The following is a 24,057-nucleotide window of genomic DNA, read 5'->3' as shown; positions in this document are numbered from 1 at the left end:
CAGTTTTTGAAACTTGTAAATGAAACAGATCAGAGTAATGGAGGCTGTGAAATTCAGGAATTCAGTCGAAACACAGATCACATTTAATTTGGAGCAACAAATTCATTAAAGAGTTGACTTTCATACAATGTTTGGCCCTCACTCTATGAAGGTTCATACTCCAATGAACTCACACAAAGTGAAAGTCAATTCTTATAATTTGTTATCACAATTTCTTACCTCAAAGGATGTTGGCCAAGATCTATACACAATTTTATTTAGTTCATGTGACTTCATGTTTACACGGACAGCCATACAACAACTATCTATATTGCGGAATGAAATGATTCCTCAAAAAGAGGTGACATGAGCGTAGGATGCACAACTTGCTCTTCAGAAACATCTTACGCAACACATGTATTCATATAATATTACAGTTAGATGAGAAATGTCTGTTAAGAACTACCTCAGTAAGTCAGTCACAATAACAGTGTGTCGTTATACATTTACATCAAGTACAAGACGTCAAAATGGCCGACACGATAAACGAGATGGAGAGATTTCGGGAGTTGCTAATGAACCCATGGTTACATGTTTTAGTCATCACTGATCAATTGGCCGATCATTGAAAGGTGATTAAAGATGTGTCAAATAGACACTAAGGTAAAGTCTTAGATTGCTGAAGACAGTCACTGCCAGCCTAGATACAGATCGAATCGTTACTACCATAGTTTGGATGACCATAGGTTGGTGGGGACCTATTCCAACCCGGAATACCAACGGGGTTACAAATTCATTAAAAACTTCATCCACAAATACAAGAACTGATACCACAAATAAATAAAATTCACTCACAAAAAAAACAAAAAACAACTGGCACAATAGGATAGCATCTGTGTACTGACACTGACCAGCTGTTTGGGTAACAGTTCCTATCTGTTCTTTAAGAAATAAGAAATTTGTACCAATTTATTCCTAAGGGAATTGTAGGGACGATTCGTATTGATATCAGTAATTGTCTATTGACCTTTGAAAATACATGACAGCTAGGAATTGGTATACTTGAAGGAAAGTAACCAGATGTTGATGTTCATCTTAGATGTATAAGTAGGTCAGTGTCATTTCCCATTCATCACCAGCCAGTGGCTCAGTTTAAACACATTCACCATTACTGCATCTCCTTGTATTCTGCCCAATGGAAGCAATCAGTCAATGGTGGTACTGGCTATAGAATCAGATAGTGTCACACAGGTTGCAGTTCCAATGTTCGAGGGTCTCTAATGCTTACTATCTATGTAAATTGGTGCGATTACCTCAGCCCAATTAACACTTCAGTGGTTTTGTATCCTCGTTATCTTTCTGTGAGTTCAGCCAGGTGGAAAACAGAAGATTGCCACTGAAGTTTGACCAAACAACTGCTAATGCGCCTCGGTGTCTCCATCTGCTGTGTCTCGGGCAACTTAGAGGCACTGGACACTGGCTCTTCTAGAGGAGCCTCATAATGGCCATTGAATTTGATAAGGTCAAACAATGGTACAAATTGAGCCATGATTCCCGATGGAATGCAGCTTCAGGTGTGTGCCACCTACTCCAAGTTCCTCGCCCTAGTGGCTGAAGGTGCTGGAGACTATTACACTGGACATAGGTGCTGTTTGTCCTTACTTGATGGAATTATTGATACAACTGCATCAAATATGTACAATATCAATGAATGAAACACTTGTATAAGAATGTTCTGATAAAAGGAACTATCTTGTAATAAAAGTTAAACCATTCAGCAGTGAAGAAAATTTAAAATATGGATCTATTTAAAGTGGGACTTTGCTGAATGGATTTTGTTAGTGTTATGTATGCCTGAGACCCTGCATCTGTGTACTGGGGTATTGATTTACTGCTAGTTTGATACTGATGTTAAAAACTGATATAAACTATTCCTTGACACAAAGGTATGTGTGTATTACGTATAATTTAAAATAATCTATTCATATAGTGTCGAGTTCTAACTAGGCTGCTCACAGTCGCTTTTACATTTTCATTTCCCCGGTCTGTGGATCAGTGTGCATTCGATTCTCAGCTCCCTGGGGAGTATACAACCCATGCTGCCCCGAGGCACTAGAAGGATAACAGTCACATTACTATCTCATCCTCCGGTACCCATTCACTGCTGGGTGAACATAGGCAATAGTACTGTTGCTACTGGTTGACACAGTAGATATCTTGGCTCTGGAATGTTTTGAGGACAGAATTGGTTACTTGCTGGTAATAGCCAACCCACCAACTTTGGACAAAAAATAATCTGATACGCCCTTGGACCTACTATGACACTATAGTACGAAGTAAAATTTGAATTTGAACTACTGGAATCAAACTTACTAGTGCTGCCAATTTGCCAAGCCTGTAATCGCTCTAAGAGTCCATATTGGTTGTTGACATGAACAAGAATTACATAGGAGAACAGCAATAGAAAATAACTATTTTTATTAAATTTTTATTGCCTTATAATGATAACATACAGCAAAACCCTTAAAAATGGCAAATTTCTACTTGTCATTATGATACCTTAACCATTGGGCAGTTTGACAAGGACAATAGGACTAGTGCTAGTTTCTAACGCTGTCAGAATATATTTTAAAAAACAACATAGCACAGATGCACTCTCCCTGATCATTCAAAAGGACAAAAACAAGTTTCCATTGATACTTAATAATCATTTCCCCATTCATTGCCGCTATTGTTTCTTTATATGTGTTGATTAGGTGATGTTGAATAGCATGACAAAATACTCAAACTTTGCTGAGACCCCATGATCTGGTCCATGTTGGCCAGAGTGGAAATGAAGGCAGAGAATAATGTATCAGGAATTGAAATGGAGCAATTCGATATTGGGAAAAAACATTTCAACAAGTATTCCTTTTCACCAAACTCTCCTTAATATCACACCTAATGTTGGGGATTTTAGAATGTTTAGCATTCATCCAACAGATCTGCCTCTTCAGCTCCATATAACATGCAAACTGATTCGAGATAGTGTTAGTTTAAAACACTGCGTGTTGATTGTTCATCATACGCATCGATCACAAACAGTTTTACTGAAATTGACGACTGCCTATTTCAACTGTTGTGGCGTCTTCATCAATGGGCATTGTTAGCAATGAATCTTCTCCTTCATGAGCTGGTTTATCATGTGACCATTTAATGCATAGACGCTAATGTTTTTATGTTTCGATTCGGCGCCATTTATTTCAAGCTTTTCCTGGGTTATTTGTTGTGTTGAAGCTGAGCCTCGTGTTGCTAATGACTCGAAATGTGGTTCAGTGGAACAAGTGACTGTTTTGTTGCGTCTAATTTTGCCTCATTGCTCCCTTTCAGCAATAATGGTAGAGTGAGTGTGCTAAATGAGTAGTATTGAGAAGAGTAATCATTGGCATCACTAATTAATGACAGGAGCATAAGTTGTCTATTTCACTATGCGCTTGTACATTTCAATGGGAGTGTTTGGACATGTCAGCCTTGTTAGGTTGGATTTATGAAGGGAACTTAATAGCTTTTATGCATAGATATTTCCTTTGTAAATAATCTACTTAGCCCCCGAGAAACTGATCGAATCAAATATATTCTACTCAAAAGAAGTTAAAGAACACTCAGTTTTTCATGGCCATGACAGATTAACTTTAGTCATATAAAAGTTGGGTAGTATATTTCCTGCTCCTTTTTTTCATGGAATGCATATGAATATTAGGCCACAGATTTCTTTATCTTTCTTTTTGTATTCAACTGACCGCAGACAAAAGCTGCAATCATGGTAAAGGAAATATAATATCATCAAATTATTTTGGTTGCCAAAACCAATCGATCTTTGAAAGAGCTGTAAAAACATACAAACATACAAAATTCATACACATTTTTACCGCTAATTCATGAAATGCTTTGTATGTAGTCTCTGGCTATTGACCACCTTATGTATGGAAAACACAGCCTTCTAAGGCCTCACTACATATGCATGTTACTGTGACAATGTTTAGAATCCTGCCCTACAGTAGTAGCATCTATATTTCCAACTAAACAGATCGACCCAAACAATGTCATGGCAAATGACATATTAAATAGAATTCTTTGTAATCATATCAATAAACAGCTCCACACAAAGGAAAGGATGCACGATTTTGTTATTGCAAATAAGTATTCTAATATTGATAACAGGCCTAAAATGTTTATGAAAGAAAATAGTTCATGTAAAGTTTAATATCAATATGGTCATTTTCAGATTCATGTGTCTAGGTAATGTTATATATAGTGAAAATAGACTTGTAAAATATTTAGGAATAGAATAACAACAATTTCCAAGAAACCCTTTGAGCATAAGTTTTGACTGGCAGTGGGTTTGATCAGGAATAGAAGCATATGAATATTTCAGAACCTTCCAACTTTTCTGAATATTCCCATGATGAGATGGAATCTGAATAAATTGAGGCATTGGTATCTGCATAAACAAGGGTTGTCAGTATTTAATGTACAGACCCAGGCAATAATCATCATCGTTTATTCAAAGGGACAGCTTTTTAATAATTGAGGTTGGTGAATTAACTGAAGGTTGGTGCGTATTGATTCGGTGACTGTTGTCGACATCAATTTCGCTCTTGTCCATTTCATCTCATGAACGTATGTTATTTTGCAAGACATATAATCAGACATCCATCCTGAGATACGAGTTGAAGAAAATTGGTTCTAGAATTGCCGGATGTGACTCTAGATGAAGGAGAGACAAGAAGAACCATTGGCCATATTGACCAGGTCACTGCTGAAATTGTTCTTGCATTTGGTCATTAACTTGAGGTTAATGTGTCTCCTCTCATTGCGAAACTGGTCCTTGAATTGAGGGTTGAGGGAAAGTTGACATTGTTGGGTTTCAGACACTGATTGGGAAGACCTACTTGTTGGTCAAAGAGCAACCACTAATTATCATGATGATTGAGAAACTGTTCGTAAACACATGATCATTATGTAGGACTCACAGGGATTTATCTAGGAATCCAAACTTCTTGCCAATGACAGGCAAACTGGGAAAAAGTTACTTTTTGCTTAATATTAAGATATTTTGACTTTGCATTCAATAAATTAAAGCCTCTTCCTCTGTATTGGTGCTATTGTCAGTAAAATACAGGTCACCCCTGCAAATCCATACATTACATTAGACCCATGAAGATCCGGTTAGAATAGGTCTTCAGCAACCCATGCTTGCCATAACTGGCAACTATGCTTGTTGTAAGAGGCGACTAACAGGATTGTGTAAGTCAGGCTTGCTGACTTGTTTGAAGCATGTCATTGTATCAAAAATGCGTAGATGGATGCTCATATCAATCACTGGATTGTCTGGTCCAGATTTGATTATTTACAGACAGCCGTCATATAGTTGGACTATTGCTGAGTGCGGCGTTAAACAAAAAAACAAAAAAACATTACATTTGTTATACCTATATAAACAAGAATTGTGACATTTTTATTCCAATGTGGGAATATTTGCTGACATTTGCTGCAGACTTAGAGCCAAATTATCAGCCTGTTAGCAGGTCCAGAAAAATCCCTGGCTCAATACTCAAGGAGGTAATATACTGGAGAAACTTTGTTCACTCACTTGAAACAATCTTGCCCATTTTAAAAGTAGCCATTTGATGAGTTGGAGCTTCTGATTGTTGATATTTTGTCTATATGCTATTATTTTTTTGGATGACTGATGAGAAGGGTGAGTCATCTTCCTATGATATCATTGGATGCATATTGATATTGTGTTTTATCCATGTGATATCAGAGGGCACATACTGTTCTTTCCATGTGATATGAGAGGGTGTATATTGATATACTTTTCTATCCATGTAATATCAGAATATATATATTGATATTCTGTTGTATCCATGTGATATGAGAATTTATTACATACTTCAGTTTGAAAGACTGAGTTTTCTGAAGTTGAGAATGTAGCTCTACTCCAGTAATCATTTTGACACAGTTATCGTGTATGAGCAAATGTTGCTTTAGCCTATTAAAGATCAAGACATATGTTACAGATGTCAAGAATATTGATAAATATTATTGCCTGAAAGGACAGAAATAACCACTTCCTTACATACGCAGACCTACTTTGATAATTAAGAAACCACTGCCTCACCCACACACCCAGTACCGTTGTTTCAACTGTGACGTCACTGCATTGTAACACCCTAGCACTGTCATAGAGATTCACGGAAATAAGTAAATGCTTACATTTTGGTCCTTTGCTAAAGATTAACAAACTACAATGTAGTATATACAGATTTTTATGATTTTTTATGCATGAATGTTTTATCCAAAGGTGGTAAAATTATTTTGAGAAAAGTAATGCCATTAATTGTACCTTTATTCAAAACTGTTAACATGGTGAGAATTTTCCTATATGTCATTATTTTGATGTGAATTTATTAAGTGTGCCTAGTGCAGTAGAATGCACACAAACCCACATTATTCAATTGGAATGTAAGATTAAATCGTCTAGATTATAAATATAACTATCTTTGAGAAAGTTAAATATTCTGAACACAGGCCAGCAGCCATCTGTTAGCCCAGTAGGTCAGGTCTGGTGGAAGTAAACCGTGTTTGCCACAGCTTTACACTGACAGCAGCATGGAACATCGTTCCCCATCAAATACTCCTCTCCATGTGTGGAAGACCCACCAAGTCCAGCTACAACTGGTGCCCGGAGGGTTGTGACGAAGTCTAACCATGAACAAACACACAAGGCAAGGTACATGGTGCAGGCTCTGATTGCATTCAGTACAAACCCCCTTGCTGTGTTGACTTGGCAGGGGACTACAACCGCACTGTGATTAAGTTTAACATTAGCTCAAGTGAAGACATACTGATCTGCAGCACCAGCAGATCTTCATTACAGCCAGACATTACATTAGCTTTGTAATTTATTATAACCTTTGATCAACTTGATACAGTTACTGTGTGTGCAGTGTCTGATGGGGGGAAGCCATGTTGGTTCAGGCTTTGCCTTACTTAGATCTGTGTTCGTTTAGACATAATGAAGAATTGGAATACAGAAACCTTTGGTAGTGATGCTCTACAGGTCACTGTTCTAACGCTGGTGATAACGTTCATACAGAACGTTGTATTGTTCTGACTACCCAACCTATTCTCGTTTTCTTTTCATGCAGAGTAAGAATATGAAGAGACCACCATTTGATATTCAGGAAGAAGCCTGTGATTTTTTTAAGTTTTGAATTTAAAAAAAAAAATTTGTTCCAGATTATACATGTTGGAAAAAATATATATTGTTACTATAGTTACCAGGTATTGCATTTGTGTTTTAGCTATCACAATCCAAACAGAATTGTAAATAAATATTTGAAATTGCCTACTGGTCAAGTTTGTGCTTACAAATAATGTTTTTTGCCTTTGCAGTGATTTATCATCTTTGCCATGAATAGCTACAAGATTGATGACGCAGCGTTAAGCAGTATTCACTCACTCACTCAAAATGATGGTCTAACGTAGATTTGAAACTGCAGGCAGACCAATCAGAATGCAGGATTCTAAAATGTCTTGTTAGAATATTATTACCATATAACTATGTTGGATATATACTTACCTAACATAGCCACAACACTGATCATGTTCATGGTGAGGCTGAGAGGAGCGTCAGCGTCGCCAATCATGACAGCCACGTGCCCAAGGCCGCCTCCTGGCACACATGCCACACATAGTAATCCAAAACGTATATCTTTATTGACGGGTAGCAACATCGCTAACCCAAACGCCACCTGGGAACAGAAGGAACATGATGTCATGACTGGTAGTACAGGTACCATGAGTAACAAACACTGATAAAATGACGGAAAGGAATGAGGGAACAGTTGTAACAATAAAGTAGAAGTGTGTTCACTCAGTGTAATGTAAAAAAAATAAATTTTATTCAGCAATTTTTGTTGTTGATATGAAGCTACCCTGTGATGGTTCCGGGTAAGAATAGGTCCCCAGAAACCCATGCTAGCCCAAAGAGGTGACCAAATGTATCTGGTGGTCAGGTTCAGGAACTTTGTTGATAGCATGTCATCGTACCCCAAAAGTGTGGATTGTTGTTCACAATATCAATCACTGGATTGTCTGGCCAAACTTGATTATTTGCAGACTACCCTCAAACAGCTGGAATATTGCTGAGTGGGGGGTTAAACATCAAACAAATATGAAGCACTCTGTTGAACCTTACAGAAGTTAATATTTATAATGACGAACCAACTACAAGAAGTCATGAATTATATGTCCTGAGTGAAGCAATGGTGCAAGCCCAAGGATGTTTAGCTTTTCATCCAATATTGTACTAAATGTGAGGTGGGGTGGTCGGGTAGCCTAGTGGTTAAAGCATTCGCTTGTCATGCCGAAGACCCGGGTTCGATTCCCGACATGGGTACAATGTGTGAAGCCCATTGTGTGAAGCCTGGTGTCTCCCGCTGTGATATTGCTGGAGTATGGCTAAAAACGGCATAAAACCATACTCACTCAATGACTTGATGTCTTAATGTGAGGTGGAAGGCATATTGTTTTTCTTCTTTTTTATATATTTAATGCAAACTGTTAAGACTTCTCTTAGACTGCCGATAGAGGTGATTAACATGAGGCATGAATGTATGGTAGGACTGTGTGCATGGTGTGTTTCATCAACTAAGGAAAGTAGCAACATGTGAAGTGATTTTCTTGATCTGTAGGTACCTGGGACAATAACATGAGGCAGGGCATTAGCAGTGAGGTGGCCAGGGATGAAAATCTAATAATTAATTGATTAAAGCCTAATCAGAAGAGTGGTAATCACATAGTGATTCTCAAGGGTGTGTGTTGGGTTAGAGCACTATAAGGTGGAAGGGCAATTGGGCAGTTTGGTGTAGTGGGACAACCACAAAATGTGCTGGGTCAGCAATTACAGCCCCTGAGGTTTCCAGCTGATGGGGTTTCACAACTCCTACATTTATGGGGTGTTAGCAGAACAACAAAATAGTCCTGTGGGACCAGCAGCTGTCAGATTTCGGGTGATGATTATGTGCAGTGTTCATAGTTATTGTCAAGTGATTACACTGCTGTGCTTAAAGGTAATGACATTGCTGCTGTCAAAGACATTCTCAGCAGGAAAACTTGTTGTGTAGATAGCATCCATAGTATTGGCCAGATGGCTATATATTCATCATTTATCACAACATGGCTGAAATAGTGACAACATTGCTTTTAACACATATTTATCTACAGGGTAAAAAGTTGTTATGGCGTAAGATAAGAGTATGTCAGCAGTAAGCAATTTAGTCACTAGTCCGATAGCCATTTATTTTGGTCCAGTAAGTTCACCAAATTCATAATAGTCCATCAAAAAGGCCCCAGTAGACTAGCTTGACTCAAACGTTTTGGACAGAAACTGGTTTGGGTGTTTTGACTGATGGTCAGTAGAGTTGGTGGATTTAGGATTCATTCCATCAGTTCATACATATGACTTGGAATGTGTGCTGTATTTTTTAAATTTGTATTTATTGTGAAGTGATAAGTTCGGAAATATTTTACCAGGTATCGTATTCCCAGTCTCAAATGTTTGTTTGTTTGTTTGTTGTTCAATACTGCAATCAGCAATATTCAAGCTATATGACGACTGTCTGTAATTAATCAAGTCTGAACCAAACAATCCAGTGATTGACATCATAAGCATCGATCTACGCAATTGGGATATGATGACATGAATCAACCAAGTCAGCGAGCCTCACCACCCGATCCCGTTAGTCGCCTCTTACGACAAGCATGGGTTGCTGAAGACCAATTCTAACCCAAAATGTTCGGGGGACTCTCAAATGACTCTCAAATGATTCTCAAATGACTCTCACAACCTATCCCATGTTTGAAATAAAGCCTGAAAGTCGAAGGGTCCTTGTCAATACCCTAATGTTAAAAGGTAAAGATTCAGGGGAGTCCAAGATTTGAGTTCTATGAGAACAAACCTCAAGGGCCCCAGGGCCTTCCCTTAATTCAATCACTGCTATCAGTTGGTGACACGTTCTCCCAGGCATTGTTTACTCTGTGTCTTCATCCCAGACATTTCAACAATCCCAGACACAGGATGGCCACACTATGTTAAATCTGACATGTTTAAAATTAAATTTTGCTTAAGTAGTTTGAAAAACCCTAAAGAAGTCCATTGCCATCCGCTGAAGTAGCCAATGTAAAATGTCTTCCAAGCCAAGTCAAGTGGCTCATTGTCATTCCTTGGCCCATCTGTCCAATCAAGATGCCACGAAGGAGACTGGGAAAAGCTCTCAAATACTCTTAAATATTACAGTAGCATTTGATCTGTTTAACAGAAAATGCTCATTTGTGTCTGGACACTCTATATTTACAGAAATGAAGATGAAAAGTGGAGATGAAAAAGAATTTTGTTTTGGTTAAAGGCTCATGTGCTGTAATTTTGTATGTATGCATCTGATCTGGTGTGTTGAGCTGTTTATGTTCATTTTGTATTTATAGAAGGATTACTCTTGATTAGGGCTATAGTGGGTAGTGAAAGGCCCTGATAATGTATATTAGGTTATAGGTTGACTGAATTCCTTATGACCCAGGTGTTGAATAAGTTCCAGGGTTTGTGCTTCTTAGCCAGATTATGGGCTTATGATAGAATACAAAGAGCCCTATCATGAGTATGTATCTGTAACTCATACAGATTGTATGTAATTTTGTGTGTATAACTTTTCAGATCAAGTGTAGTGTATTGTGATACATACTCTTTTAATATAAATGCTGACCATGTAAATCCTGTCTTACTTAATGTTGTTAATTTCAGTGATTTCATGTTTCTGTTTTCATAGTGAGAGTTTATTGTGACAATAAATGATATCACTCTTGTAAACATTAAATGTATCAACTTCTACCATCTTTGATTTGATTTTGAATTATTCTATATTTTATATTTTATACAATATTTCGCTTTGGGGAAGTGAGATGAGGGAGCCCTTCTCTGTAGGTGTATGACAGACATTTCATCATGTTCTTATGAGCTTTACATGTTATCTTGTTTTTCGGGAAAAGAAATACAAATGATGTAGCTTTGACCTTCAAGCCTGCGTTTTAGTGAAGCTCCAGAATCTTTTACTATTGCTTATTGTTGGCAGATGCCCAGAATTAGAGAACAGGCTTGACATGAGGTATTTTGGAAATGAAAAAATCCTTCGTGAAGTTTTTTAAAAATTTGATTCGTCACAAATTTATTGATTTAATCACCTTGGGACTGTTGATGGTTGAAACTTAACACAAAAGCTTTACCCTGGAGACCTATTCTAACCCGGAATTCCCACGGAGGATAAGGATTAGTAGTTTTGTCCTGAACTACAAATCACAAATCAGTTGTGGCCTACTGGTAGTTGGATTGGTGTTTACTGATGAAGTGGGTTATTACAAGGACAGTTTGTGTTTGTTGAAGCTGCATAATCATGAACATGTAAACCTGCATTATCAACATACACAATCAACACTATGCAATCTTATTCAAGATAATGATACAGTATTTACCCTTTTAGTTTGTTGCATATTTGGATTAAACACAGATTTGTACCAGATTAATTTGTTTTATCCTATGAAACTCCCCAATAAATAAATAATGCTGTTCCTCTGCAAGTCAATTATTAGATGTTAGATGTTTGTGTCTGATAAAATCAACATCACTACTTTTGAAAATCTGATATTTATCTAAGAAATAAAAAAAAAACAGCCCTTGAAATGTGAAGATTATTGAATCTTCACAATCGGATAAAGTCAATAAAATATCTGATGAAAATTTGTCATTTTGCAGAAAAAAACCCAGTCAATTTCAATAAAAAGCTAAATGTGCAAAACTTGGCGGACGAAAGAAAAAATGAAGCTGTTATTCCCTTGGTATTTCAAAATAGATGAAATCTGTTTTGGTCCAGTGAGAAATGAGTTATTGACCCAAGATGCGTGAATACACCGGCACGTTGTAGGAATGTTGTCGTGGAAAGGACATGGAGTCACGTTTGGGATCAACCTGAAGTCAGGTTCTGTGTTCAAGTTCTGGTACTGGCCAAGACTTAGCGCCAACTCACCATTATGTTGGAGAGGGCATAACACAGAAATGACATTGCATTTAGATGGCCCTTGATTGCTTGATACACAGGGTAACGAACCCTTGTTATGCTGTAATTTTCTGAAAATGTGGAAGAAATTCCTCATACTGAATTTCCTGGACAGATGCCATACTGTATGCAATGTGCATATTGTCATTTAGAAGTTTCTGAAAAATCATTTTAATCTAGTTGAAGTAATTAAGTAAGAATTCTTTTTATCATGCTCAGTAAAGGGAAAAAATATGTCAGTTTAAAATTTAAAGTGTTTCTACTTCAAATTGTTTTTATAGATTTATAGATAAATCTTTTCTCATGACATCACCACCATGTTTAGTAGAATAGAATTTAAAATGGTAAAAGAAATGTCAGTTTGTTGAGAATTTATTATTTTGCTTTGTCTAAGGGGCAGTGTAACTCTAAACACGAAAGAAATCTTTGAAACTTTTTAACTTTGTAATTCTAGGGTCAACATGGTGAATGGATACATCATGAGAACATGAATAGACACGAGTCTTTGTACAGTAGGAGAAACATGAAGGTTATCATTGTGCAGTGGGAGAAGAATGTAGGCCAGTTTCAGTTGAAAATAAAATGGCAAATATGCTATTTAATTACAAACTCAAAGATGTATTTTGTATGTTGGAACTCAAGGATAGGCCATTAAGTCCAGAAAGTCAGCACAATGTCTGCCTTTGCACAAATCAGTATGATGGCATTCTTCCAATTTACTGGCAGGCTGCACTGTTCCTAGCTTCTGAAATACCTTATTGCGTGAGCAGTATGCTGAATGTGACTTCATTTATTTACACAGGTAATAACTGTGTGCATCCAAATAAATGAATACCTTGTAATGAGTTTGCACAATGTGTAGAAATCCCTTGCCACCTACATTAGCACTAAGCGTTATGTGATGAAGTACTTGTCAGGCTTACATCTGTCAGGGAATACAGTGCCAGTTAGGGGGTCCTGGGGTCTGAGATGCTTTTTGCTTGGGCTGGGATGATACACCAAATGTGCAATCCAATATACGTATCACGATACCTTGCTCACGATACATGTCACGATACTTGCATGTGCGCTTATCTATAGTGCATAAGGCATATTATTTATAAGCAGGAAGGCCAAACAGCTTGGCACTCTGATGGTTTACAGTTGGCAGTGTCAAGTCCTGTGCAGTGGGTGAAAATATTTTCACTACTTAGTAGTGTTTGGTGTAACAGTTATAAAAGCAAACATTTTAGATATTTTTTACTTAGTGTGCGACTGTGATCATTACTTGTATCTGGGAGTAAAAGAACATGATCCACTGAGTGGAGTGGAGTGAGTATGGTTTTACGCCGCTTTGAGCAATATTCCAGCAATATCATGGCGAGGGACACTAGAAATGGGCTTCACACATTGTACCCATGTCGGGAATCGAACCCGGGTCTTCGGCGTGACGAGCGAACGCTTTAACCACTAGGCTAGAGATTCATCGTGATCCACCAATGAATAAGTGTATCGTCTGATTTGTCTCACTAACTTTTTTCACTATAGTATTTGACTATAGGAACTCCCTGTAACTTTGATGTTTAGTGTTAAAAAATAAGGAGGAGGCTGTGTTTTTTTCCATGTTTTTATGCTGTAGTATTTGAATCTAGATCCCCTTCTATAACTTTGATATTTAGCATGTGTCGTAAAGTTTATAAGGTTTTACATGACCTGTGCATCCAGTATTCACAAATGTATAGAAGAGACTTAATCCAATGGATGCACAATAATATACATTGTACCATATTCTTGAGGAGAAATATAAAGGTCCTGTAATTAATGTAATTGTCAGATCTAAGAGATCTTACAGTACAGTTCACTACAACAGTTCCTTACTTACAAGACCTTCTTATTTCCTGCAGGACCCTTGAAATCAACTATTGGGGACCGCTAGTTTTGTCAAGGTAAAACCCTGGGTTTTTGACATGGACACTTTGAAAATCACTCTTAAATTTATACGCTGATGTACTGAGTTGCTGATACAATGTAAGTTGCTGTTATTGCTGATCTGAGTCTAGACCCCTCCTATAGACCTATCAAAGAAAACAAGCGGAGCAACCAAACTATAGAACCAAACAGTAAAGCATGCAGACCGCACAAACTGAGTGCGCATGCACTAGGTTGTCGTCTCATTTGAAAATGTGGTGGGTTTTAATCATTACGATGCACACTTGATGAGGATTGGGTCTTGTTTGTAATTTGTGAGGCTATTTTATTTAAAGTGCGTAAATATTCCATAGTTTGGTTTGTCTCACTTCAATAATGCTGTATTTTGTTGCTGATATGATTCATTGATTTACTGAGGCAGTTAGACATCACAGGTGTATTCATGGAAAAATACTGTTCTGCCAAAAATATGCATAAATGTGTTAAGAAACACTTGTTTGTGAGACATATGGTGTCACGACCCTTCGTTATTAGTTTTAACATGAATAACAGTAAACAATGCCATCTGTGACTTTGAGAATATAAACAGGAACCAATGTAAAAATATTTTCTTCATCACAACTCTGATTGTTTGATCAAAGGAATTCAATATCATTTACCATCAGATGCTGGGAGAGCATTTCCTCATCAAAGGATTATTATTTTTGGATCGATCAGTTCCATGACAGCTGTGATTTATGGTCAGGCAGGCAGAATGGCTAATAGCAATCGCATTTTTCCGCCATTGACAATTGGATGTAGTTAGGATAGGATCCCAAGTAATGGATGTGAGACTCCTTCAAGACATCATGTGTGACTTGTAAAGTTTGCTTGGTGTGGGTATTGATCTGGAGGAACTAGATCTGAACTAGTTCCTGGGCCCTCAAAGAATTATATTCTAGGGCCAACGGTATGGTGTATGGACTATGTTGAGTACTCTTGGACTTGCCTGAAGGTACCTCTTCTTAATGTTCAATATATCTTTTTTATATGGAAGTTTTGATTTTTTTTGTCCACTATGTTATCATCATTTGGGGAATTATTGAGAAAAATCTGTCATTTTCGATATGGTAACCTTGCCCCTAATTGTGCTACTAGAAGGTCTAACTGGATTCGGGGGTAGTATACGCCTCCACTAGCCTATACTTTGTTCTATGAAGCATCTTAATGGATCAGTGGTGACTCAGTAACTTGGCTGTTTGCATGACGTGGGGAAGGCGAAATCATTGAAAGGCCCCAAGTAACCTATTCTTGTGGCCTGGCAACTAAATGGATCAGACTTTCAGACTTGGTCAATGTAGGATGTTGCTCATGATATCAATCACAGGTTTGTCGGGTGCAGACCTGATTTTTTTATGGGCCGCCATCATACAGTTGGAAAATTGCTGAGTAGACCGGGTGGGTGGACAATCCTCTCTCACTTGGTGTCATCGCTGTAGCTCTACAGAGATTCATGAGTCGAGGTTCTAGAATTCATGTTTCTATTTTGGTTGGACTTTGTCTTGTGATAAAGTACCCATGAACCATATGTGAACCTTTGGAGAAGTTCATGTTCATGTTCAGCTTTTAGAAGTGTACATTTGAAGTGGAGCATGAAGAATTATCGTTTGGCAGAATTCTGAATTTGGTACAAATTGTGTTTTCCAAAGAAACTTTTGGTGCAGTAAAATGTTTGCTTAGATATAAAACATTAGGCAGCAAAACTAGTTAGCTGTCCACGAAGTTAGTTCCATCTCATCTGAACAGCTACAACTCTTTGTACACCTAAAACAGTTGTGTAGACCAGTATGGCCAAACTTTGCAACAAACCACTCTCAAAAATTGCCGAAGAAAAGATGTTCCATTTCAAGTCTATGCGAGATACCAGTTTAAGACCCGTGTTTTTAAAAGATCCCTCAGCCTTATAAGTTACTGAGTCAGTAATCACAGGAATTACATCAGTGTCTATAAAACAGACATCTATCATATAGTTTGCTGCAATCCCATTGAAGCGATTACCCATATTTTGCAAATGGCATGTAGATAATATTAGTAATGGCACGACTGTCTCAGACTGTTTCTTCTGTCAAAAAAATAATTGGATTCTTAGCCCAATTTGATTCACATAATGTTTTCACATCCATTCACTTATTGGTACCGTGGAGAAATTGCTGGTTTAATTACATTCCACTTTGTCTGCTTGCCTCAGCCTGTTGGAGGTTCCAGTCGTGGCTGAGCCATTTTGTTATTGACCCTTGGACTGACTTGTTTGACCTGTGTATACCCTGCTCGACTTGCTTCATAAGCTTAATACTCAAATTACATGAAATCAAAGGCAAATATAGCATATTTTCCCCATAAACAGATTATAAGGGTTTAGATTTCCACCTTACAAACATTCATCATGCCAAGAATCAATATCATCCGGTCCTGCGATTCCGTAATTCAACAATGATGTGTGGGCGAATATTGGGTCAAAGACAAGCTAGTTATTGAGGTAATGTAGAAATTGGCCTCCTTGGATTAGTTGTCAGGGAAATGTGGCTGTAGACAGTGCTGCCACCTTGAGGCAAAGGTGTCAAGGGAGAGAACTGTGTACTGACAAATTGCCTGACAATTACATCTCTAATTTGTACCACATACCCTGAGGGTGTTGAGCAATTATCTGTCTCTCAAGTGCCTTGATTTATATCAGTTTTGTTGATGGAAGTTATTTAGGGTTCCAAGAGTTAATCCTATGTGGAATTGTGAAAGCTAATTTCAATGTGTGATGGTATTTCAGCCTTGTCTAGAAAACCAACAGTTATATTGTGTTATATGTCGAGTCCTGCCTAAAGTGTCTTGTCGCCTTCAGTTGGTGTCAGATGTTCTTTTAATTGTCTGTCTGTACCAGGTTTTGATAAGGCCAAGGTTGATGTACATACACTGTCATCTGTGTAGGACCAGAAAGGTCATCTATGGCTCTGTTAGGGGTGAGTGAATATTGTTTAACTCCATCTATATAACCTTAACCAGCCATATCAGAACACATATGGTGTTTATAAGATGTTGTTCTTCAACACCAGCTCAGGGGACCCGTGAAGATCTGGGGTATAATAGGTCTTCAGCAACCCATGCTTGCCATAAAAGGCAACTATGCTTGTCGTAAAAGGCAACTAACGGGATCGGGTGGTCAGACTCGCTGACTTGGTTGATGCAGGTCATCGATCCCAATTGCGTGGATCGATGCTCATGATATCAATCACTGGATTGTCTGGTCCAGACTCGATTATGTTACAGACTGCCGTCATATACCGTATATGACTGCGTATAAGCCGAATTTTGAGGACCAGAAAAAAGATTCTGTAGAAAGGGGTCGGCTTATCCACGGGAAACACTTTCATGATAGTATTTTTCAGATCGTGATCTGTCAGAAACATCGCCTGAATGACGGTCCGATAGGCCTAGATCACAACTTCCCGAAAGTTTGGAAGTTGCCACGACTAGAGCCATTATTGTTATAAATTATCAATAAAGTTATTATTATACACCAATGTTGTCATTATTAAAAAAATGTTATGCATGTTACTACTTCCGATAATAAGTTTTCAATTGAATGTTCAAAGTTTATCGTTCTTCGTAAACTCCGCGATCTTTACATGTAACAATATATGTAATTCACAGGTATAATATATAATCCCCAGATAAAATCGCCAATAGCTATTACGTACGTTTTGCAAAGTTCATAAATTGATAGTGAACAAGTGTCTACCTTTATTGAAAGAGGCAAATAAACAACTGTTCTTCCGTTCGCCATTTGCAAAAACATGTGATCAGCTGTTTCCTGTGACGTCACAAACGGTGACCACTGTGATTGCTTCCTGTTGTTTAAAAAGCAACACGGTACACAAGGAAATGAGCATTGATAATAACGGGCCGATTGGTATTGTCATGTTGTTTACACAAACATTTTCAAGTTGTGGGTGCTTAGCGATAGTGTTGGGAGTAGGGGCTTAACTCCTTTGTTTTCGACAGATTAGTTTAATAAACTGGAGAAGCCTGTGAGTAAGTGATGGTCATTCAATGTGTTCATAGTATGATAGTTTATTTAATTCAATTGGATTAACATACAATAGTGGTGTAAAGGGGGTTATAAAAGTTTTATATTTATACTGACTGACATTCACATCATGAGTTTGAAACGAAAACGCCATGCTTACGATGCTGAATTCAAACTGCGAGTCTTCGCTCTAGCCGATATATTTTCTCACGGGTTCATAATTCTATATACACCGATTCACAAAATGGGGCTTCGTTGTTGATGGCAACATATAACGATCATTATGAGATTAAAAAAACACACGAGAAACAGCTTTCCACATTATGAAAGTGGATGACTGGTTTGTTAAATCTTTATTAGAAATAATAATGACTTTTTCAATATAATTACAACGTTTTTCATCTTATATTTTTGAATATCTGCGAGTACCGGCACATGTCTTGCAGTCCGACTTCGCAGTGTTTTTTGCCTTTTCAATTCCTGGTTTGGCTTATCTGCGGGTCATATCATTTTCTTTCGTATTTCAATGGTCAAGTTAACACCTCGGCTTATCTACGGGGTCGGCTTATCCGCGGTCATATACGGTAGCTGGAATATTGCGTGTGGCGTTAAACAACAAACCAACCAACTAGCTCAGGGTGCTTAGGCAGCCTAGTGGTAAGGGCTCTGACATGAGTCTGGACTAGACAATCCAGTGATTGACATCATGAGCATCGATCCACACAATTGGGATGACATGCATCAACCAATCAGCAAGCCTGACCACCTGATCCCATTAGTTGCCACGTACCACAAGCATAGAAGCCTATTATGACAAACACGAGTTGCAGAAGATCTAGTCTAACCCGGATCTTCACAGGTCCTTGAGGACATGTAAATATAATATATAATAAACTGGAATTACATTCATAGCTATTGACAGTTTTTATAACCTAATTGTGTGTAAGGTGCATTTGAAATTGTGACAAACAGTCATTGTATTTTAGTGTTGATGGCACAGTTTAAATCATAATGGCACAATTAAGGCATGTTCCCAGTGCCTGAAGAACACACTTAGAAATCACATATTTACAAACACCATGTGGCAATGCTATTAAATAAAACCACAAGTAAATGTGACAAATACTATGGATATTTATATACACGTGGACACGCTACATTCACAGTATGATTCACAATATGTAGTGGGTAGTTTGAATGAAAGGGTTATTATCAACCTAAATGAAAAGGAAGGGACAAACTTTCAAAATTACAACTGCCTATAAACATAGCCTTTGTGAAATGAGATTCAGTTGAAGTGACTGTAAGCTTAGAAAACCATTGTCCCTGTGCATGCTTCTCTGTATGATTTGAAAATCATATTGATTCGGCCTTCTCATTAGTTCAATCCAGACTGTCTCTAATTGCTAACTGGGTGATTTATGTTTTACAGTACCTGAAATATATGTGTGAAATCAATTTGGATCACTGATGTAAAATTGATTGGTTGTAGTTTTATCTGCCCTTTTAATTACATGTTGTAACAGACAATATTAATTGTATTTACATAGTAATTTGAACATAGATAAATACAGCGCAGCTGTCACATGGCTTTATTTTGTGATGCTTGTTTGGGGTTAGACAAAGCAATTAGCCCTAAAGTCAGTGACAGGGTCAGTGATCTGGTTGTGTTTTCTGGCTATAATCTAGTAAAATTTACAACACCCACATGTCAAACATGAGCTGTGGACTTATTGATATAATTCACAGTGTCCACCCCTTTTTGTTCTTCATTGTTGTTTTTGTGTATGCCGCACTCAGCGTTTCTCAAGCTGTGTGGAGATAATTGAGTCTGGACCAGACAAAGTCTCACATCGGATGGTGCAATGACACACTCAGCATTATTCAAGCTGTGTGGAGATAATTGAGTCTGGACCAGACAAAGTCTCACATCGGATGGTGCAATGACACACTCAGCATTATTCAAGCTGTGAGGAGATAATTGAGTCTGGACCAGACAAAGTCTCATATCGGATGGTGCAATGACACACTCAGCATAATTCAAGCTGTGTGGAGATAATTGAGTCTAGACCAGACAAAGTCTCATATCGGATGGTGCAATGACACACTCAGCATTATTCAAGCTGTGTGGAGATAATTGAGTCTGGACCAGACAAAGTCTCATATCGGATGGTGCAATGACACACTCAGCATTATTCAAGCTGTATGTTGATAATCAAGTCTGGACTAGACAAAGTCTCATATCGGATGGTGCAATGACACACTCAGCATTATTCAAGCTGTGTGGAGATAATTGAGTCTGGACCAGACGAAGTCTCATATCGGATGGTGCAATGACACACTCAGCATTATTCAAGCTGTGTGGAGATAATTGAGTCTGGACCAGACAAAGTCTCATATCGGATGGTGCAATGACACACTCAGCATTATTCAAGCTGTGTGGAGATAATTGAGTCAGGACCAGATAAAGTCTCATATCAGATGGTGCAATGACACACTCAGCATTATTCAAGCTGAATGTTGATAATCAAGTCTGGACTAGACAAAGTCTCATATCGGATGGTGCAAAGACACACTCAGCATTATTCAAGCTGTGTGGAGATAATTGAGTCTGGACCAGACAAAGTCTCATATCAGATGGTGCAATGACACACTCAGCATTATTCAAGCTGTGTGGAGATAATTGAGTCTGGACCAGACAAAGTCTCATATCGGATGGTGCAATGACACACTCAGCATTATTCAAGCTGTATGTTGATAATCAAGTCTGGACCAGACAAAGTCTCATATCAGATGGTGCAATGACACACTCAGCATTATTCAAGCTGTGTGGAGATAATTGAGTCTGGACCAGACAAAGTCTCATATCGGATGGTGCAATGACACACTCAGCATTATTCAAGCTGTATGTTGATAATCAAGTCTGGACTAGAGAAAGTCTCATATCGGATGGTGCAATGACACACTCAGCATTATTCAAGCTGTATGTTGATAATCAAGTCTGGACTAGAGAAAGTCTCATATCGGATGGTGCAATGACACACTCAGCATTATTCAAGCTGTGTGGAGATAATTGAGTCTGGACCAGACGAAGTCTCATATCGGATGGTGCAATGACACACTCAGCATTATTCAAGCTGTGTGGAGATAATTGAGTCTGGACCAGACAAAGTCTCATATCGGATGGTGCAATGACACACTCAGCATTATTCAAGCTGTGTGGAGATAATTGAGTCCGGACTAGACAAAGTCTCATATCGGATGGTGCAATGACACACTCAGCATTATTCAAGCTGTGTGGAGATAATTGAGTCTGGACCAGACAAAGTCTCATATCGGATGGTGCAATGACACACTCAGCATTATTCAAGCTGTGTGGAGATATTTGAGCCTGGACCAGTCAAAGTCTCATATCGGATGGTGTTATGACACACTCAGCATTATTCAAGCTGTGTGGAGATATTTGAGCCTGAACCAGACAAAGTCCCATATCGGATGGTGCAATGACACACTCAGCATTATTCAAGCTGTATGTAGATAACCAAGTCTAGACCAGTCAAAGTCTCATATCGGATGGTGCAATGACACACTCAGCATTATTCAAGCCGTGAGGAGATAATTGAGTCTAGACCAGACAAAGTCTCATATCGGATGGTACAATGACACACAATCATCCACCTCATCCAACAAGTTGCCTCCTACGACAAGTATGGGTTCCTGGGGACCAATTCCATCATGGTATCCCATCAGGGCTGTTTGTTGAGGTGGGATGTCCTGTACTGGAAGTGCGATCAGTCACCAGGCCATCATTAATATTTAATAGAGTCATATACTGTGTGTGAAGAGTATTGACTTTTGAAATATAATATGTATGGCACTCTGATCACTGTAATGTATCAAATATGTTATATCAATAAATATGGAATTAAAGTATCAGTTGGACCAATGACAAAATTTCTAAAACTATAAGTAAAGATATTATTTTCTGGGATGGTTGGGTAGCCTGGTGGTTAAAGCGTTTGCTAGGCAAGCTAAAGGCCCAGGTTCTATTCCCCAAATGACTAAAATGTTTGAAGCCCATTTTAGGCATCCCCTGCTGTGATATTGCTTGAATATTGCTATAAGTGGCATTAAACTATACTCAATCACTATTTCCTACTGTGTCGTGGATCAGTTACAAGGAAATACAAATGATATGTGAAGATAAACCCAAAATTTGTTTTTTTTTACGAGGAAAATTAAGCCTAACATTTCCAAATCATGCATATTTTGTACCCAAAAGTAATCTTCATGACCAGTTTGAATACATAACAGACAAGATTATTTCATCCCAGACAGCCATATTGACCAATTAACTAGGTCCATATGGACACATGTGGATGCTGGTAAACACGGCAATATCCATTTGGGTGTCATTCTCCTGTTATCCACTAAATCTGACCTCATACATAATGCATTCATTTAATGTGATTTATCATAAAAAGAATATACAGTTGTTTGCATTGACCTTGGGGATGCCAAATAAATCAAGTTAATGTGCCTTGAGGAGGAGGATAATGAGACATGTGAGAAAACAGCATTGTTACTGGTTGTTTTCTGAGGTTTGGTGCTGTCATTGAAGTGGGAGGAATTACTGTGAGATAGATGAGTTAGTCAGACATTTTGTCATTAATCTAAAGGACAACATTTAACTACCATTTTCAACATTGCCAACAGAAGAGGATATGTGGTATTTGCTGTTGAAGTTGTTGAGACAGCTGCATTGCAGAGGGTAGAAACAGTGTGCGCCACAGAGCTGCATTACTTAGGGTAGAAACAGTGTGCGCCACAGAGCTGCATTACTTAGGATAGAAACAGCGTGCGCCACTGAGCTGTATTACTTAGGGTAGAAACAGCGTGCGCCACAGAGCTGCATAACTTAGGGTAGAAACAGCGTGCGCCACCGAGCTGTATTACTTAGGGTAGAAACAGCGTGCGCCACAGAGCTGCATTACTTAGGGTAGAAACAGCGTGCGCCACAGAGCTGCATTACTTAGGGTAGAAACAGTGTGCGCCACAGAGCTGCATTACTTAGGGTAGAAACAGCATGCGCCACAGAGCTGCATTACTTAGGGTAGAAACAGCGTGCGCCACAGAGCTGCATTACTTAGGGTAGAAACAGTGTGCACCACAGAGCTGTATTTCATAGGGTAGAAACAGCGTGCACCACACAGCTTAGGCACTGGTCCTCAGCGTGAATCTTGTCTAATGTATTTTGATCCAGTAACATCTGCTTTGTCTAGTCCATATGGTAAGGCAAAGTTTTACTGAAAATAATGCCAAAAGACATGTTCAGTAGAGAAGACTTCAAAGAATTTGGCATAGACCGTAGAGGTCTCTCAAATTGCTATTATAATGGAGGACAAGGCACCATGTTCAACTGTTGTTTAATTATGTGTATTTAATGATCATTTAGTTGTGGAGTAGTGAAGATAGGTTGATGTCCACAATGACTGGTTTCAGACATACATGTAACCTAGAAAATAACATAATTACATTTGAAAAAACGAAAAGAAATGATAATTATTGGTACATTCAACAACTAAAACAGTATTCTCCTGATTTAACTTTCAAAATTAGACATAATCCAGAAAACAAACTACATGAATGACCTTAATGAGATACGACCTTGAAAACATGATACGACCTTGAAAACATGATACGACCTAGAAAACATGATACGACCTTGAAAACAAGATCTGTTGCACCTGTAGCATAATTGGGTCACAGCTGCCATGAAATATTCTGATTGTCAAAACACTATAAGATGAATCCAACATGTCTACCTTTCATTTCAGAGTAGTTGTTAATGGACCGTTACTGCAGTTTGGGATTAAACTGCAAGTTATTACGATTCAGCCTCTGTCACAGACCAGCTGACCATTGACCCTGATTAGAGTTGGTCCCCAGCCAGCTATTCAGGGC

The 24,057-nt window shown here is 38.3% G+C and overlaps 2 protein-coding genes across 3 annotated transcripts in view; one reads left to right on the top strand and one right to left on the bottom strand.

Annotated features, from left to right (window-relative positions):
• Positions 1–24,057, top strand: part of LOC124138770 (trafficking protein particle complex subunit 13-like) — a 190,914-nt gene that overhangs the window by 42,071 nt on the left and 124,786 nt on the right. The gene's annotated exons all lie outside the window — the stretch shown is intronic.
• LOC124138769 (sodium/bile acid cotransporter 5-like) overlaps positions 1–24,057 on the bottom strand; it is a 64,341-nt gene that overhangs the window by 14,640 nt on the left and 25,644 nt on the right. For both annotated transcript variants that reach the window (XM_048399713.1, XM_046505620.2), the window contains one exon: positions 7,607–7,778. In XM_048399713.1, the coding sequence (XP_048255670.1) occupies positions 7,607–7,778 (172 nt within the window). The remainder of the gene's footprint in view (positions 1–7,606; positions 7,779–24,057) is intronic.

The sequence above is a fragment of the Haliotis rufescens genome, unplaced genomic scaffold, assembly GCF_023055435.1.
Source record: "Haliotis rufescens isolate VD_foot unplaced genomic scaffold, xgHalRufe1.0.p SCAF_2, whole genome shotgun sequence".
In the NCBI taxonomy this organism is placed as follows: Eukaryota; Metazoa; Mollusca; class Gastropoda; order Lepetellida; family Haliotidae; genus Haliotis; species Haliotis rufescens.
Note: the sequence above shows the minus strand (reverse complement) of the source record. Positions and strands in the feature narration are given on the sequence as shown.